The sequence below is a fragment of the Tamandua tetradactyla genome, chromosome 25, assembly GCF_023851605.1.
Source record: "Tamandua tetradactyla isolate mTamTet1 chromosome 25, mTamTet1.pri, whole genome shotgun sequence".
Classification (NCBI taxonomy): domain Eukaryota; kingdom Metazoa; phylum Chordata; class Mammalia; order Pilosa; family Myrmecophagidae; genus Tamandua; species Tamandua tetradactyla.
Window position 1 is genome coordinate 33,873,845 of NC_135351.1, and position 17,117 is coordinate 33,890,961.

The following is a 17,117-nucleotide window of genomic DNA, read 5'->3' on the forward strand; positions in this document are numbered from 1 at the left end:
GACTTTTAAAGCAATTGTACAGCAATAAGTCCTTCATAGTGAGTGGAACTATGCTCATTAGCAAATTACCTACCTAGCCTGGGCACCCTTTCCCCATCTGCATATTGATTGCATGCATATTTCAGACATCAACCAGAATTACAGAGCTGAAAGAGACTTCAGATATGATATCTACACCAAATTTCCTATTGTATAAATGAGGTCTAGACTTAGGAGTTATTTGTCCATGGTCACTATACTGGTTTATAGCAGAGTCTGGGTTCCCGGCCATCAGACTCTTGCTCTTTCTTATGTTATTAACATTAAGTTGTGGACAAAGAAGAGAATTACTTCCTGAAGAACATAGGGTTTCACTGAATCTAAGCTGTCTAATTTAATATGCAGTCTTTGTTGCCACAGTAATGCTATTTTTCTGATATTTAGGCCCTATCCACACATTCTTTCTACACCAGCAGCTCAAACAATGTCTGCCTATGCAGGCCAGACTCAGTATTCGGGGATGCAGCAGCCTGCCGTCTACACAGCCTACTCACAGACAGGACAGCCCTACAGCCTGCCCACTTATGGTATGGGACCTCCTCTTCTCTCTTCTGCCTCGGTTGCAGGCGGGTCATCCTGCTCAATAGATAGTAGTTTCATAGTCTGACAGAAGTTGCAACTCGGAAGTCGGATATTGACTAATTAAACGTTCTGCACATGCATTTTCCACACAGATCTGGGAGTCATGTTGCCAGGCATCAAGACAGAGGGTGGGCTTCCACAAACCCAGGCCCCGCTGCAGAGTGGGTGCCTCAGCTACAGCCCAGGCTTCTCCACCCCACAGCCAGGCCAAGCACCTTATTCCTACCAGATGCCAGGTAAGTGGCTGCATGAGAAACCTGCCATATGAGAACTGATTCTTTGAATGAGATGAATCGATCCCTTGGCTTCAAAAAGCATGAAAAGGCTCCTCAGCTTCACCCCCAATTTCATCAGAAAAGGCAAATATACCAGGGAGAAACATGATGAAAATTGTTGAATACACATCAAAAATGTCACCAGTACAATATTTAAATACTTAAACTTGGACTGTGTAACATCCACAAGAAACCAAGGCCAACCAAAGTCCAACCAAAGCAGCCTTGAAGTCAGTGATTGCAGAGCCAGCTCATCACTCAGCACATTTGGTATCCACTTAAGCCCTTGAAAAGATTCATCACACAAACCAATATTTTCTTTCCAATATTCCTGGGGTACTTAATGCTGTTTCACTTATATTTGAAATTTAATTGGCACTTTTTTAAAGTCTTGCTTAGCATTGAATGATTGAGGATTTATTTGTTCATTCTTAAACCACCTCTCCTTTATTGACACTTCATTGCTCTACAGGTCATATTAATGCAATCTGTACCTCCTTCCTCTTAGGAAAACCCTTACTATACAATCATTATTTAATTTTTCTTCTTGATTTTAACTCCTGATGATTTTTATGCTATAATTGCCGAAAGGCTCTTAGAGACATAGTAAAAACATTAAAAGCTAGTGCCCATTTACCATTTGTCTATAGCGTCATTTGTAAATTTGGGGCTAGATTAATATATTTGAACCTAATTAGTATTGACTTTATTGTCAATTGACAATTACTTTTGACTGAGATGCCAGGTCTCTGTTCACAAACATAGGTAGAAGGATCTCTGCATACATGTTACGGCATCAGTGAGCCACTCAGCTTCTTGATCAGTGTGAGAGTACAGAGCCTTCATCATCCTCCTCCTGAAATCTTTCATATTGGATATTCCAGGCCCGGCCAGACTGTGTTGATGACTATTGCTATTGCTATGCAAAACATGTTACTGTGACAAGTAATCAGCTGTCCCATTAGTCTTTCATTTTACTCCTTAACAAATGTATACCATAAGGAAATACCTTTTTTTAAAATCTGTAATTGCCTGTTCACTTGTTCTTGCCCTAATTTAAATAAATAAATGAAGTCAAGACCTTTTAGTAAAGTTTGAGAAGACCCATAAAACTACTGTCATTGTGAAATAAACTGGTCTCCCTTGAGTCTGATCCCTATTGCATTCACAGCACTTTTGGTCTGACATCAAGGATGAGAGAGGGATCTGCAAGCATCAATTCTCAGTGGGCTCTGTGCATTTATTTCCTAAGCTAACCCCATCCAAGTGCTTAACTTAAGTGGCTTTGGTATGCAAATACAGTCTATAGAATGATTTGACAGTTCCACTAGTTTCTTGGAAGTAGCCTCAGTCTGTATAATGTCCTGTTCTTTGAGGACCCTTGTAGTTATGCACACTTAACCCCTGAATGTGAGCTGCAGCCCTTGTTTGGACTGTTCCCATGGGCTGTTGTTTAGCTGAACAGACTGCTGTAGGAAAGGCTTTACCTGCTGTTCAAGAGGAATAGCACTGAAAACATTTTCTTTATAAATCACTCCATGTCAGATTTCACTGTATTAACTATATGGCAAATGTCACTATATAATTCTCTCATTAGACTCTGCAGACTGCAATATTTTTGCTATTTTCCAAGAAACAGTTTTTAAATCCACTTTATTCTTTCCTCTAGGTTCTAGTTTTGCACCGTCTTCTACTATTTATGCAAATAATTCAGTTTCCAACTCAACGAATTTCACTGGTTCCCAGCAGGTACAGTGGTTCTTTGTATTTGTGCTTTTTAATATCTCTATTAGATTTTTGAAGCATAGTTCAAGTTACCATATAATGCATATTCTTCCAGAATATGATTTATTTTTTTAAAACGAAGACGGTATTTCAAGATAATAAAAACATTAACAATCCAGAATTCCTGATATATGTTATTTTGTGTATTTTAGGTTTCCTGGTTGTTAAAAATTTGTCCTTTGAACATTTAAGCTGTGATTATTTTAATCATTTAGTGTGGAATCACAAAATGTATGATATACTTTCTTGTTATCATGAAATATATTAAATATAATTTTATTTTTTATAAAACACAGTTATTATGAGCATTCATTAATAGATTGAGCTACAGTTGATAATTGGATTGTGCTATATAGATTATACAGCATTTTAAGCCTAGAAAGTATCATTTGTTACAAAACAAAATGCCTCCCAAACTACTCTCAGCCTTTTTTCTTTTAGTTTCTGTGAATTCTTTAAATAAACACCTGATCCTACTTTCCTGACAGCTGTCATGTTTTGTCTTTGTCACTTTATCTGCCTCTCTTTTTTGAGAGTTATAAAACCTAGCTTTTTTAGAATTACGTGTGGAGCAAGAGTGAATGTCCCTGGATGAGTGAATCCTCTCTGATGAGCTGAATTTGTAGTATTTGTAGACATTTCAGAAGTTTTTTGTCCTGACTTCCTAATGCTCAACCAGTTAAGGTCAAAGGGTAGCTGATTGTTTAGTTGCCAGAACAATATTTACCTTGATATACTTTCTGGACTTTTATGTATTCTAAAATGTAAAGTTACTGTACATGTGCTTGCTCTTTTGATTTACTAAAGGACTTATATTACCATCCTTCTCCTTTTAGTATTTGTTAACAAAATGAAAGGAAAAAAGAAATTTTGATTATTAAAATAGTGTGGGATAATAATATTTTTGACAAGATTAAACTGTATAATTTGGCATTAGAAAAATTGTTTCTGTAAACCCTAAATGTCAGAGCTGGTTGCATATTTTATTTTAAAATGTGAGAATTCTTAATAATTCAGTTAGATTATTTTTATTCAACTACCTATTGAGAACAAACAGTTTTTGAGCACTTGCTCTGTACTAGATTTTGTGCTAAGTGTTGAAGATTCGAGAATAATAAGCCATAATTCTCTGCTTTCTAGAAGGACACAAATTTCTGAAGAAACAAATATGAAAGTTCTGTCTACAGAGGGTGGGTTGAAATGAGAATCATAATAGAAATATATGCCAAGCAGAGAGAGCATATAAAGGAAAGACCACTCAGCTCTGTGTGGGAGAGTTAAAACAGTACTTGTAAAGGAGAAGGAAATTTGTTGACTTGTAAAGGAGAAGGAAATTTGTATGACAGTTGACAAACTGTCACAAAACAGATTTGATACTATCTGAATTTTTTTTTTAATTTAAAAAAAAAACTGTATTTTTTTTAAATACAGTTGTTCCACACACACAAAAAATGCAATCTCTATGTTGGACTATGGTCTTGAATACAAATTTATTCTTTTAGCAAATTCTTGCTGAATATCTATTACATATTAAGAACTGGCTGATATATGAGGACACCTGGTGAGGGAGGGGTAAATCCGACATGATTCCTGCCTTGTGGAACTTACAGCCTAAACAGACAATAAACCACAAAACACATGAATAAATAGAGAATTTGAAAGCTTTAGAGAATAAAGTGCTATTAAAATAAATAGAAGTCTAGTTTTGAGTAGGGGAGGCTTAATGAAAGTTTTCTCTATAGAAATGAAATTCACCCCAGGACTTCTGAGAGATTTCACAAACAAGGTAGCTTAAAACAGCAGACACCTTGTTCTCTCACAGCTCTGTAGGCTACAAGTCTGAAATCAAGGTGTTGGCAGGACCAAGCTCTCTCTGAAACCTGTTGGAGAGAATCTTCTCCTGCCTCTCCAGCTTCTGGTGGCCCCAGGAGTTCCTTGGCTTATGGCAGCATCACTGCAATCAACCTTCTTCATGTGGTCATCTTGCCTGTGTCTCTGTGTCCACATGTCCCTCTTCTTAGAAGGACACTAGTCATATTGGATTTAGGGCTTACCCTAAACCAATATGACCTCATTTTGACCAAATTCCATCTGCAATGACCTTATTTCCAAATAAGGTCACATTCACAGGTACCAGTAGTTAAGACTTGAACATGGCATTTGGGGAGCACAATTCAACCCATGACAGAGGGCAAGTGTTCCAGGCATAAATGTAGTGTTCACCAAGCCCCCAGGGGTCCAAGTGTTGGGGAGCCAGAGAAGACTGGAGTTGTTAGTGCATGAGGGGAAAATGCAGAAATAAATTCAAGGAGATAGGCAGGGGCCAGCTCACACAGGAACCTGTGGTTTACAATAAGGAATTTTGAGTCTTTTCCAGGTCCAGTGGGAAGCAACTGAAGATTTTGAGCAAATGAGTAGCATAATATAATTTATGTTTTGAAAGGGTTACTCGAGCTTCGGGGACTTTGTAGAAAGCCATAAATGGAAGTCAGGAGACAAATCAGAAACAAGGGGTCTTGGCTACACCGTAGGTGAAGGTAGCTTGACCCGCAGCTGTGAAGTAGGAATGAAGAGAAGGGGAGATTGTTGAGAAATGTTTGAGTTCAAAGGCCTTATATAATCACTAGAGGCTGGGAGTCTGGACCTTTCCAATGTTGACCTTCAGTACTCAGGCACTGGAGTAAGGTTCTCTGGGTTCAGCTCCCAGCTCTGAAATTTATTAGCTGTGGGACCTCGAGCAAGTCACTTAACCACTCTGTGCCTTAGTCACCTTTAATGTAAAATGGATATGATAATAATGCCACAGAGGAGTTGTAAGGATTAAATGAGTGAATATATTTCAATGCTCAGTACAGTGCCTGAAAATATAAGCTCTAGAGATATGTTCACTATCACTATTTTACGCATCAAAATGTGGATCTTTGCTCTCTTGGGGGCAGTGTCATATTAGGGATTCGCAGTCCTGACCAAGGATTTGTCATCACTGATAACAATCTGGGCTAAAACATGCTAAGTGTGATAAACACCAATTGTTGTAACAGATCCTTACCCAACACCTTAGTATGTAAAAGGATTTTGAAGGGTCATTTAGATCATTCTAAGATTCTTTAAAAATTTAGTGAAAATTAAGTCAGGAGAGGAGATGCAATGCTTTCTTTCTTCTCTGTAATAAATGAGGCAATCTACATATTTTAAAATCCTACTAAAGACTTTTATATCAAGACCTCAGGTGGTATGTAGCTTCTGAGAGACTGGGTAAGAATATCTCTTTTCCATATTCTTTTATTTACTCTTTACTTTGTGAAAGGAAACAGAATAATCAAGGGTAGCTTTAAAGGGGAGCAAAATCACAAAAATGCAGTCTGATGTCTATGTAGAAGCCAAGAGAGATAACCCCTACCTCCTCCTCACTGGTGATATTGGAAGATGTTCAAGAAATGATTTGGTGAATGTGAGTTGATTCCATTACCCCTTAGGAAGATTAAAATTTGCAGAGTTCCACTGGTTTGCTTTTGCTATGTTCATGTAGAAGATAGTCATTTAAAAAGTCTCTGCTTAGGGTCACCTCAAAGCTGCAGATTCAGAGACAAATGGAGTCAGATAGGAATTGTTTCAGTGACCTGGGTGATTTGTTTGCTTTGGAGCCCACTAGAGGGTAATTTCTCTTTCCAATACACACCTCTCAATTATTGTTTCAGGATTATCCATCCTACACAGGCTTTGGACAAAACCAGTATGCGCAGTATTACTCAGCGTCCACGTACGGGGCATATATGACATCAAATAACACAGCAGACGGCACGTCCTCGTCCACCTCAACCTATCAGTTACAGGAATCTCTCCCGGGACTGACTAGCCAACCAGGTACAGATCTGCATCCAGGTGAACTACTTTTCTGTGTTTTACTGTGTACTGAAAATCCAAATTTCAGGAATGTGGCCGGTAGTTCTCAGATAGTTCAGTTGATGTTTAATCTGTGCTAGCATTACTGCGTAAAATGAGGCTCTTCTGGAATTTCAGGAAACCCTTCTTTTTAGGTATAAGATAATTAGGAAATCTTAATCTCAAAATGAAAGTGTACATAGGAATACGGATATAAAAAGGTGAATGAATCGTTTGTCAGACTAATTATTTTGTAAACAACTTGAATGACTTAGAAAAATCACCATAGGATCTTCTCTGGCTGTAAGTGGCCATATTTCCTCCACGCTTGATATGGCATCTTTCCTTTCATCTTCATGAAGGTTGCTTCAGCCAGTGGAATTTTCCTACAGTCTTAGCCCTCCAAGAACAGTAGGTAGTTTCTTACCTTTGTCTGATTAGCACGTATTTAGGATCCCTTATATTCTTTGTTGTCTGAAGCTTGTCTGTATTATTTTGGGAAATACATTTGTTGGCCTATATTCTACACCACTAAAGGATTTAAAGTTAAAGGCACATTTAGTAGAGGTTCAGCCTAATTCCAATCTTAATTTCAGCAGGACTTTTTTTTTTTTTTTTTTTTTTTTTTTTTTTTTAGAGAGAGGGAGGAAGGGAAGGAAAGACAGAGAGAAGGAAGGAAGGATGGAAGGAAGGAAGGGAGGAAGAAAGGGAAAGATCTTTAAACATTTTCTTGTTTTATTATATTTTGTTTGTTTGTTTGTTTTTTACATGGGCTGGGGCCGGGAATCGAACCGGGGTCCTCCGGCATGGCAGGCAAGCACTCTTGCCCGCTGAGCCACCGCGGCCCGCCCTCAGCAGGACTTTTTGTGAAATTGTAAAAGCTGATTCTAAAATTACCAGCAAAGGAATTAGAATAGCTAAAACAGTTTTGAGAAAGGACAAAATTCAGAGCTCACATTACCTGATTTCAAGACTTACTGCAAAGTACAGTAATCAAGAGAGTATAGTATTGAGGAAAAGATAGGCACATCAAGAAATGGAAGAGAACAGAAAATCCAGAAATAGATCCACACATGTAGTGGACAACTGATTTTAGACAAAGGTGCAAAAGTAATTCAATGGAGGACGAATAATCTTTCCAACATATGTTGTTGAAACAGTTGGAGATCCACACGCAAAAACATGAGTCTCAACTAATAACACGTATCACATACAAAAATTAACTCAAAATGGATTATAAACCTGCATGTAAAAGCTACAACTATAAAACTTCTGAAGAAAACACGGATAAAATCTTCATGACCTTGAGTTACATAAAGATTTTATAGAAATGACACCAAAAACAATCCATAAAAGAAATGCAGTGTTAGGATTCATAAAGTTAAGAACTTCTGCTCTGGGAAAGACACTTTTACAAGAAAGAAAAGACAGCCCACACATCAGGAGAAAATATTTGCGAACACATACCTGATAAAGTATTTGTATCCAGACTATATAAAGAATTCTAAAAATTCAGTAACAGGAAAAGTGTGGTCAGAGCTTTTGTAAATATTGTTAACATGCTCAAACATAATTTCTGCTTTGCCTTATTTGCAAAGTCCAAATTCATCTCTGCTTTGGAGGAGAAAGAAAATGGTCACAATACTAGAAATTCTTAATAACTGTACCAGTGGGATAGAGAAGAATTAATACCGTTTTACAGTTTTTTGTTGAGTTCCTGTGGTTTCAGTAGTGATTGAGCTCTCAACTTACCTTTTAGTTTCCATTTTACAAGCAAGACAAAGCAAACAAATAATAATAATAGTGATAAGTGTTGAAAAGGGGGAAAAGCTAGATAATGTGAGAGAATATTAACAAGAAAACAAAGTTGGACATAAAGAAATGACAGTGAAGCAGATACTTGAATGGACAGCCAAGATGTGCTTGTATCATGAACTGAAGAAGTGGTGACATCCATTTAATTTTGTTCTCTGTTCAAAATATTGCCTCCAATCTATGGAGCCAGGGACAGATAGTTCAGTAGTTAGAGTTTGTCTTTGGTGTCCCTACATTTCGTTTTCTTTCACACTGTCTTCCTTTTAGCATGCAGCCCCTTCAAATTGCTGACCTTCATCCTTTAGTCTTTCTGTCTGCCCTTGGCCTCTCTGAGCATCTTGAACATATGTACGACCAGGATGAGGGTAAGGCTAGGCAGGCATCTAGGACACATAATTTAAGGAAGAGCTCATTTCAGGGTCCTTAAATATCATGGCCAAGATACCTCACATGGCTTACATGAGTCCCAGCACTAGGTTGTTGTTCCCAGTGTGTCCTGATTCCCTTTAAGTCAGCATTTGGATTTCATCAAGGAAATTTAAAAAGAATGAATTTAAAAAGGATGAATGATTTCAGAATCCTTGACTAACAAGTAGTGGAGATAGTTTAAGTAAGGAATATCTGACATACCCTTACCACACCATGAAAGTTTTTTCTCAAAGATGTTGCATGAGGGGAAAAAGGTAGGATGGCTGTGTTCAAAGCCAAAACCATTGAAGAAGTGATTAGTCATCAATATATCAGACACTGAACAATGGACCAAGCCAGCAGGATGTTTTAGAGTTTACTAGAATGAGCCTACCAGCAGTGAAAATCATTTGTAATCTCAAATGTGATATATGCTGGGTAGAACTTTGAGTAAAAGGATGATTTTGCTCTAATTTCCATAAGTTCACAATAGAACCTCTCTGCAAGAAAGACAGATGGTTACTTTCCATTAGTTAAACAACAGTCAATATTCAGAATAACTATCGTATATGCATTAAAAATACTAAATTCAGGCATATAGATATTCTGATTGGGTGACTTTGAATGTGTCACTGTCATATGAACTGCCAGAATGCTGCCATTTCTTCAGACTTCTGTTGGTTGTTAAAGCCAGCAAATATGACTTGACCTAATTTTCAGATTTTATCAGAATTCCTGTTGAATTTAAAGAAGAAAGTATTTCCACTTGTAACTACAAATCATAATAACAAGCATACCTGGGTCTTTAAGGAATTCTGTCCCTCTCTTCAGTCAGTGTTTGATTTTGCCTTTTCAGATTTGGCATGCCTCCAGAAAGCAAACAGGTTTGTAGCTGTGGGATTTTTCTTTATGATTGATGAAATCTGATGTATTTAATTCAAGGGCAGAAGAAGTATTTCCCACTGACTGGCATTTTGAACTTGAAGCAGAGACCTACAATTAAATCCACAATTTTTCATAAAGTTTTGCTGTTGACTTCTACCATTTTTAAAATAGAAACATACCTTTATGTTCAACAAGAGACAGCTGGTTCTTCTGATTTAGAGATAAACTTAATGAAATAAAGTTGGATCTATATATCCAGCTCACAGGGTGCAGTTATTCCTTGCTGTACTGATTAAGGATAGTTAAGCAATCATGTATAGTGTTGACCCAAGAAAAAGCCTAGGGCAATTGGTAATGACTGCTCTTATTTGGAATTTGCAAATAGCATTCAGTTATTTACTTTATCCTTGTTAAGTAATTTGACAATGGATTTAAAAAAATACTACTGTGCTGATTAAGAACAGACAGTACAGTTCATTCTCTTTAAAACAATTTTCTTTGTCTTTACATAAAGTTTATATTATATTTTTTATTTGCTTTTAGAAAGTTTGAACACTGATTAGTACATTAAGGGTAGAGATTTTATAACTCCTTTTCAAACATTCGAAATATCTTTAAAATTAAATAATCAGTAATTTGTAACAATATTATCCTTTACCCTGAGAGTTCAGTAAGCATTACAGTTCATTAGCTAATTGAACTTTACAAGTGCTCCAGAAAAGTAAAGGATATAGTAAGATCATCTCACTCTCCTCCGAAAAGAGGCCAATTTCTTAGGCAAAACAAAGGAGTCTTTTCATTGCTTTAAAGCATTGCTCTTGAGGACAGGATAGGAAGGACAGTGCTAACTCATCTAACTGAAGTTTCAGGGTATTCAGGTAGAAAGGACAGGCCACTTGAAGCTCCTCTGCCAATTCAGCATTTCCCTCCCTGTAGCATTACATGTTCTAGTGCAGTTACTTGAGTTGAAATTTGGCAGAGTGGCTGGGATTACCAGTCTTCTCCTAAAAAAAAATAACTATTTAATGGCAGGTTGAGCTCAGGTTCTTGACTTTACCCTTTATCGGAAGAAAGGGGAGCATCTCCAAAAGGCAGCGAGGTCAGATATAAGTGCACCTGGGTCATTGCTAAAGGAACCCAGATTCATTTATGCCCTTTATAAGGCATGCACTCTTACTTCTATGGGTTGTCGGAATGAATTCCTTGGCTCTCATTCTCCCAGGAACTGTATAAAGTCTATCTGACTGCTTGGATCAATAGAAGCAGATTTAAGTTTGATCTCTTTGTAACCTGGAGGTTCTATTGCTGTTTGGGGGAGGAAGTATAGCATGGTGGCTATGCAGGAGTTCTAGAGTCACACCAGTGTTGTCATTCGCAAGCAATTGAATGTCGATAAGTTAATTAAGTCCCACGTGTCTCCACTTTCCCCATTTTAAAAATGGGAATAAAACTGGGTCAGGGTGAGGTTGAAGTCAGATATATATGTAAAGAATGCATCACAATAAACAGCTCTGGCAAATCCATAAGGAAAAGACGAACAACTCAATTTTTGAAATAGGCAAAAATTGAAATAGTTACTTTAACAAATGAGGCTATCAAATAGATGAGAAGCATATGAGACAGTGCTCTACATTATTACTCATCAGGAAAATGCTAAGTAAAACCACAGTGAGAAACAAATCATCCACAATGCCTGCAATGAAAAAACAAAAACCTTACAATACTAAGTCTTGGCAAGGATGTGGAGCAACCTGGCTTCTCATTGCTGGTGGAAAAGTAATTGGATGCAACCACTTTGGGAAAAGGTCAGTGTCTTCTAAAAATGAACATAGGTCTTCTTTTGCCTCAGCAGTCCCCCTGCTGGGTGTGCATACCCAGAAGAAATGAAAGCATATGTCCACAAAGACATGCCCAAGGATGTTTATAGGCACTTTGTTCATAATAGCCCCAAACTGCGAGCAACCCAAATGCCAATCAACAGAATGGGTAAATAAAGTTAGTGTAGGTTCTAGCCAGCGTGAAGGGAAGAACAAACAACTGCTTCATTCTACATATGGATGAATGTCATGGATATAATAAGCAGTTAACAAAGCTAAAAAACATTTCAATAATTTTTCTGAGAAAGGAGATAGTGCATTATGCATAGTAAGGGTTTAATAAATAAAGAGCTAATGTTTATTGTTTCCTTAAAAGGCTATTTTTTTGGCCCCCATCAAGGCACATCGTCCATATTTTTGTCCTGGAAGCACCAAATTCTTAGAGCTTTTTGTGGGTCCTTCAGCAACTTAGAGAGAATCAATGATTGACAAGTGTTAGATGTATTCAAACCCAGACACATCCTATGACCACAGTCTTTTCTCTCTCCCCTTTGATTCTTTTTATACCCTTGCTGTGATGGTTGCTGGCTCCTCAGACTTTTGAACAACTGAGCTGTTATTGCCAGCTCCCTCTTTGTGGAGCCAGTCTACACTCAGCTACCCACAACTGATCACAGTGACTAAGGTTTTGCAAGTTTCTGTCCTTTTAGCTTTCACATTGTTGCAAGAACAAAGCTGTCTTAGGATGGTTAACACCTGAAAATTGATCTATAGTGAATATAAAAACAGATTTTATGGAATATCATCCAAATTTTTTTCAAAGCTTGTTTAATAAGTGAGGGTTACTATGAATTCATTTTTTATTTGAAAGAGAGTATTTGTTTTAAGGGATATAGTAGCATTAGGAAAATTCTGTTTCAAATAAATTAAAAAAATGTAAAAACTGTGATTTATTTTTAAAAAGTGTGTTTTTAAATATCTAAGCCTTATTTATTGCTTGTGCAAGAAAGCTGAAACATGACACATAATAGGATTATATTCAGACCCATAACAAAAGAACTTTATTATGATACTGTCTACTATCACATAGATAATAACAGAGTCCCACATAATGGGACTCTGTATTTTTAGAACAATTCAGCTACACATGTATGGCTTATACATTCTATCACTTTGTTGTATATGTTAGCTGTTTAAAGGATGAATGTCAAAAAAAATAATTTGTTTGTTGTAAGAGACTATTTTTGGATAGAAATAAAAAGGGACTTAAGTTCCTATTTGCTAGCTCTGATTTATATATATATACTCATAATATAGTCATTGATGAACAGTTGGTAAGGATTACTTTTAAATGTGTAATATTAGAGTTCTTCTAGTAAACTGTGAAATGAGTTCTTAATAAAATAGGAAATGTCAGTGAATTAAGTGCATTAGATTCCGGTATGTTGGGACCTTACAGCTCTTTTGCTTTGATATGAGAGTTAGTTACTTAGAGGTAAGATGATTGGTTCATAGGCTGAAAAGATGAAAAAGAAATTTGTCATTTTTCAAGGCCTAAGGTGAACCCATTGGTCAGGTAATGCACATATTTTACTTTAAAATTTTAATTGTGAGTTAGTAGCAAAAAAAATACAGCTCAGATAAATTATGCAAGCACATTTTTTATTAGTCCCAGTGATATTGCACTATCTTTCCAGTGGAATGGAAAGCCAACCTTTCTAAAGTGCCTTTTTCTAAGTGGTTTGCTGATTAAACTTGGAATTTCATTATGGACGATCAGACATCAGCAATGTGAAATTAGCTATTTGTTAGAACATCTGAGCAAAAATATCACCCAAGTTTTTCCTATTTCATTCAGATATGTTTGTTTACATTAAAAATTACTTGACTGCCCTCAGAATTATTAAAGTTTAATTTTATGATAAAGCATGATAGTCATAACATTTTTATGTTTATAAATTCTATAATTTAATATAGTTTGCCATTTAACACTTAGAAATTTTTACTTTATACATATGATTTTAATCAAATTAGCTATAAATCAGAGTGATCCCTCTAAATAATCCAAAAATGTAGATTTATTATCTGTACTTTAATATACAAAAAATTAAGATTCAGAGAGATTGAGAAAAATGTTTCAAGTCTTATAGCTCGTCCGCCTCCAACTTTTACTGGTTATACTTGCCCTCACCGTTGCTTCAGTTTATCTGACCAATCTTCCCCCAGCTTCATCCACTGTTCATTACACTCTCTCATAAAATGCTCCATCACTAACTTCAGATATGTCAGAATTTAGGTAGCCAGGGGACATGTAGAAGTAAGCAGTTGGACAGTAAGCAGTTGGACAGAATGTCTGGACATTAGATCTATTTGGACATGTAGATGTATGGGTCATCAGCAAGTAGATCACCAGCATATGGGATCATCAGCATATGGAATTGCCAGCATATAGGGTCTCCAGCATATGGGAGTACTAAAATATGAAGCATTAGCATATGGGGTCACCTGCATTTAGGGTCATCAGCATAAGGGGTCACCAGCATAAGAGTGGGTTAGACCGCCCCAACTGTGTGTGGTGAGAATGACATGATCAAAGAACAGAAGGTCTGCTCGGCATGGGAGAGTACAGGGCATCAGATGCCAACTAATGATTTCAAGGAGAGGTATTTAATGGGATCCTGTACAGCACAGAGGTCTGGGAAGATAAGGTCTGACTTTCTTTACTTATTTGTCAGTGAGGTGGTTATTGGACACTTTTAGTAGGAGTGTTTTCACTAAAGTTTTGGTACACTGAAGCCAGATTACACACAATGAGATGCCAGAAAATGGAGACAAATGTGCTATCCATGAGCATAACCACTGGCCACATGTGGCTAGTGAGTGCTTGTTATGTGGCCAGAGCAGATTAAGTGTACAAAATGCTTATCAGATTTTCAAATGTGTTTTTTAAAAATTGGTTATATGTTGGTTTGGATTTATTGGGTCAATTAAAATATATGAAAAATTAATTTTACATGTTGCTTTTTACTTTTTTAATGGGGCTACTTGAAAATTGAAAATTATGCATGGAACCATCTGTGGCTCACATTGTATTTCCATGGAACAGTGGCAGCACACTGTCTTTTAAGTAGTTCAATTTAAAAGGAGACAAGAGCAGGCGGATGGTGTCTAGATGGAAACCTAAGATCGAGGGGAAGGACTTTTAAATTTGTCTGTGGCCCACTGGAAAGGGAAAGGTTGAGGGAAATATGAGAAAGGGTTTGACTCATGGAGCTGGATCCCCTAGAGATGGGGAGATGAAGGGAGTCAAGTTTGCAGGTGGGGGAATGGAATTGATCTGGAAGAAGCCATCACATCCTCTGAAGTATGACAAAAGGAGGTGAAGATAGACCCAAATGTAGATAAATGTGTAGGCAGGGATAGAGACAGGAAGTTGAAGGCATATGCAGTATAAAAGACTTCTAGGCTTAATCGATCATATACATTAAAATTAGGAGGGGGTTGTGGACCTCAGAGGGGTTACTCCAGCCTTTGAGCCTTCTGCTTCTGCAACTTGTGGGACTGAACTGTATTATCTCACAAATCCCTGCATCTCAAACATTGTATGAATTTTTTTACTATGTTTTTGGGGGGCTGGATTAGGATTTTACGTATGCAAGATGATAAATCTTTTTGGTCATAGGGACATTTCTAACATACAGGAATTTGTTAGAATAAAGATGCGTACTTGATCTGAAAGCAAAGTGTTACTGATGACTCAAATTATGTTATTTACAGGAGAGTTTGATGCCGTGCAGAGTCCCTCAACCCCCATCAAGGATCTTGATGAGAGAACCTGTAGGAGTTCTGGGTCAAAGTCCCGAGGAAGAGGCCGCAAAAATAACCCCTCCCCACCTCCCGACAGTGACCTAGAGGTGTGCCTACATGTCTTTAAAAAGTGCAACATGATGCTTTTAGTTTTGGAATAATATATTCTGCACTGTACAACTTTTCATAAAGTTTTAAACTTAAAGAAAAAAAAAGTTAATGGAGTAGGATAAGTATCTTTAAGATGGTATCAAGTTTATGTCCACCAGTAAAGCAAGATGCTTTCTATTTCTAAAGAGATTTCTGTCTCCTCAGAACTTTATAATTCTTTGACATTTATCTTTTATGTCCTCAGCGTGTATTTGTCTGGGATTTGGATGAAACCATCATTGTTTTCCACTCACTGCTTACGGGGTCGTATGCACAGAAATATGGCAAGGTAAGGAATCAAGAAATTTTACAAATCTTGTTAGAACTTTTTTTTTTCAAAACTCAAAGGTCAGTTAAAATATTTTAAGTGCCTTTATTGCATCCTGTCAAATCTGCTCTTAATTATTATTTCCAGTGGCTTGTGACTTTTAATGTGAATTGGCACATTTTACACAACTAATTAGAGTTGGTTTCTTTTTCTTTCTTCATGATGATTTGAGTTTTCTACCTCAAAACCAAACTTCTTACTCGCACATATTACTTTGGGAAAAAAACGTGTTGTGAATTGAAATGGACTTTAAACACTAAAAAATCATATATATCGTCTATTAAGGGAACTGTAAGAAATTGTTTGAATTAATTTCTTACACCAAATGTCGCTGTAGAATGCCATTTGAAATAAGCAAATAACTTTTTGGCTGAAGGATCCTTTGGACTTTATATGAATAAATCTTTTTAGGTACTCAAGTAAGCACATGAGCATCAACTGAGGATAACACTCTCACCTGTTCAGGGACAGATGGCCTCATTTCTCTACTTCCTGTCTCTTTTGTCATTGTTTTCATAGCTTCTTATAAGAGTGTCACTGTAGGCCTCTGTGAGGGCTTTTCCAGAGACAAAGCAACTGCAATGGGCTTTTCTACCGGAAGCACATTCTTCAAATCTTGATGAAGCTGTGTCTCTTGGCCTCCTCAACTCTGTAGAGCTCATCCTTTAACCACAAGTAATTCAGGACACTTGGCCTTGCCTTCAGTTACTATATTCAAAGTTGCATCTAACTTTGGCTCCTTCGAATATTGCACTTGCAGAGTTCTCTTGAACTGTATTGCTGCATCTTTAAATGGGTGGATTTACACATTACTTGGTAGGGTGTCATGTCAAGTCAGTAAGCAGATTGTTGAAACTGTATTAAGCTTTATCTTCTGATGAATCACACCAAGTTTTCCTGCGTAAATTGCACTCTTGGTGAATCTGCCTCAGCATTTATTGTTAAACAGATGTTGCCAAGCAGATATGAGAGAGGACAGTTTTGTTAAACAGTCATTTGGAAGGAGTCTTAGCCTCTTCATCACAATTGCCATCATCTAAAACTATGGTCTCCCAAGTGAGGCATAAGTATACATATGTGCCAGGGAGGCATGAGACGCTGTGCTGGGTTTTGGAAAGAAAATATTACAATTTTCTACATTATATATATATATATATATATATATATATATAGCCTATTTAATATAATCTGTTCCTATATGGAATATACATTTGCAATTCATGTTTATTTATTTTTATTTTATTTATTTAATAATGCATATAATTTATAAATCCATGCATGTGATTATACATTAAAGCATATTTATGTAACTTATAGATAAATAACTATACACAAAGTGCACAC

At 36.8% G+C, this 17,117-nt stretch overlaps 1 protein-coding gene across 9 annotated transcripts in view; it reads left to right on the forward strand.

Moving 5' to 3' along the window:
• Window positions 1-17,117, forward strand: part of EYA4 (EYA transcriptional coactivator and phosphatase 4) — a 293,063-nt gene that overhangs the window by 243,251 nt on the left and 32,695 nt on the right. For 6 of the 9 annotated variants that reach the window (XM_077144037.1, XM_077144033.1, XM_077144038.1 and 3 more), the window contains 6 exons: window positions 424-566; window positions 714-857; window positions 2,566-2,645; window positions 6,380-6,563; window positions 15,266-15,402; window positions 15,651-15,734. In XM_077144037.1, coding sequence (XP_077000152.1) covers window positions 424-566; window positions 714-857; window positions 2,566-2,645; window positions 6,380-6,563; window positions 15,266-15,402; window positions 15,651-15,734 — 772 coding nt within the window. The remainder of the gene's footprint in view (window positions 1-423; window positions 567-713; window positions 858-2,565; window positions 2,646-6,379; window positions 6,564-15,265; window positions 15,403-15,650; window positions 15,735-17,117) is intronic. The other 3 variants (XM_077144039.1, XM_077144040.1, XM_077144042.1) reach the window with 2 other exon arrangements.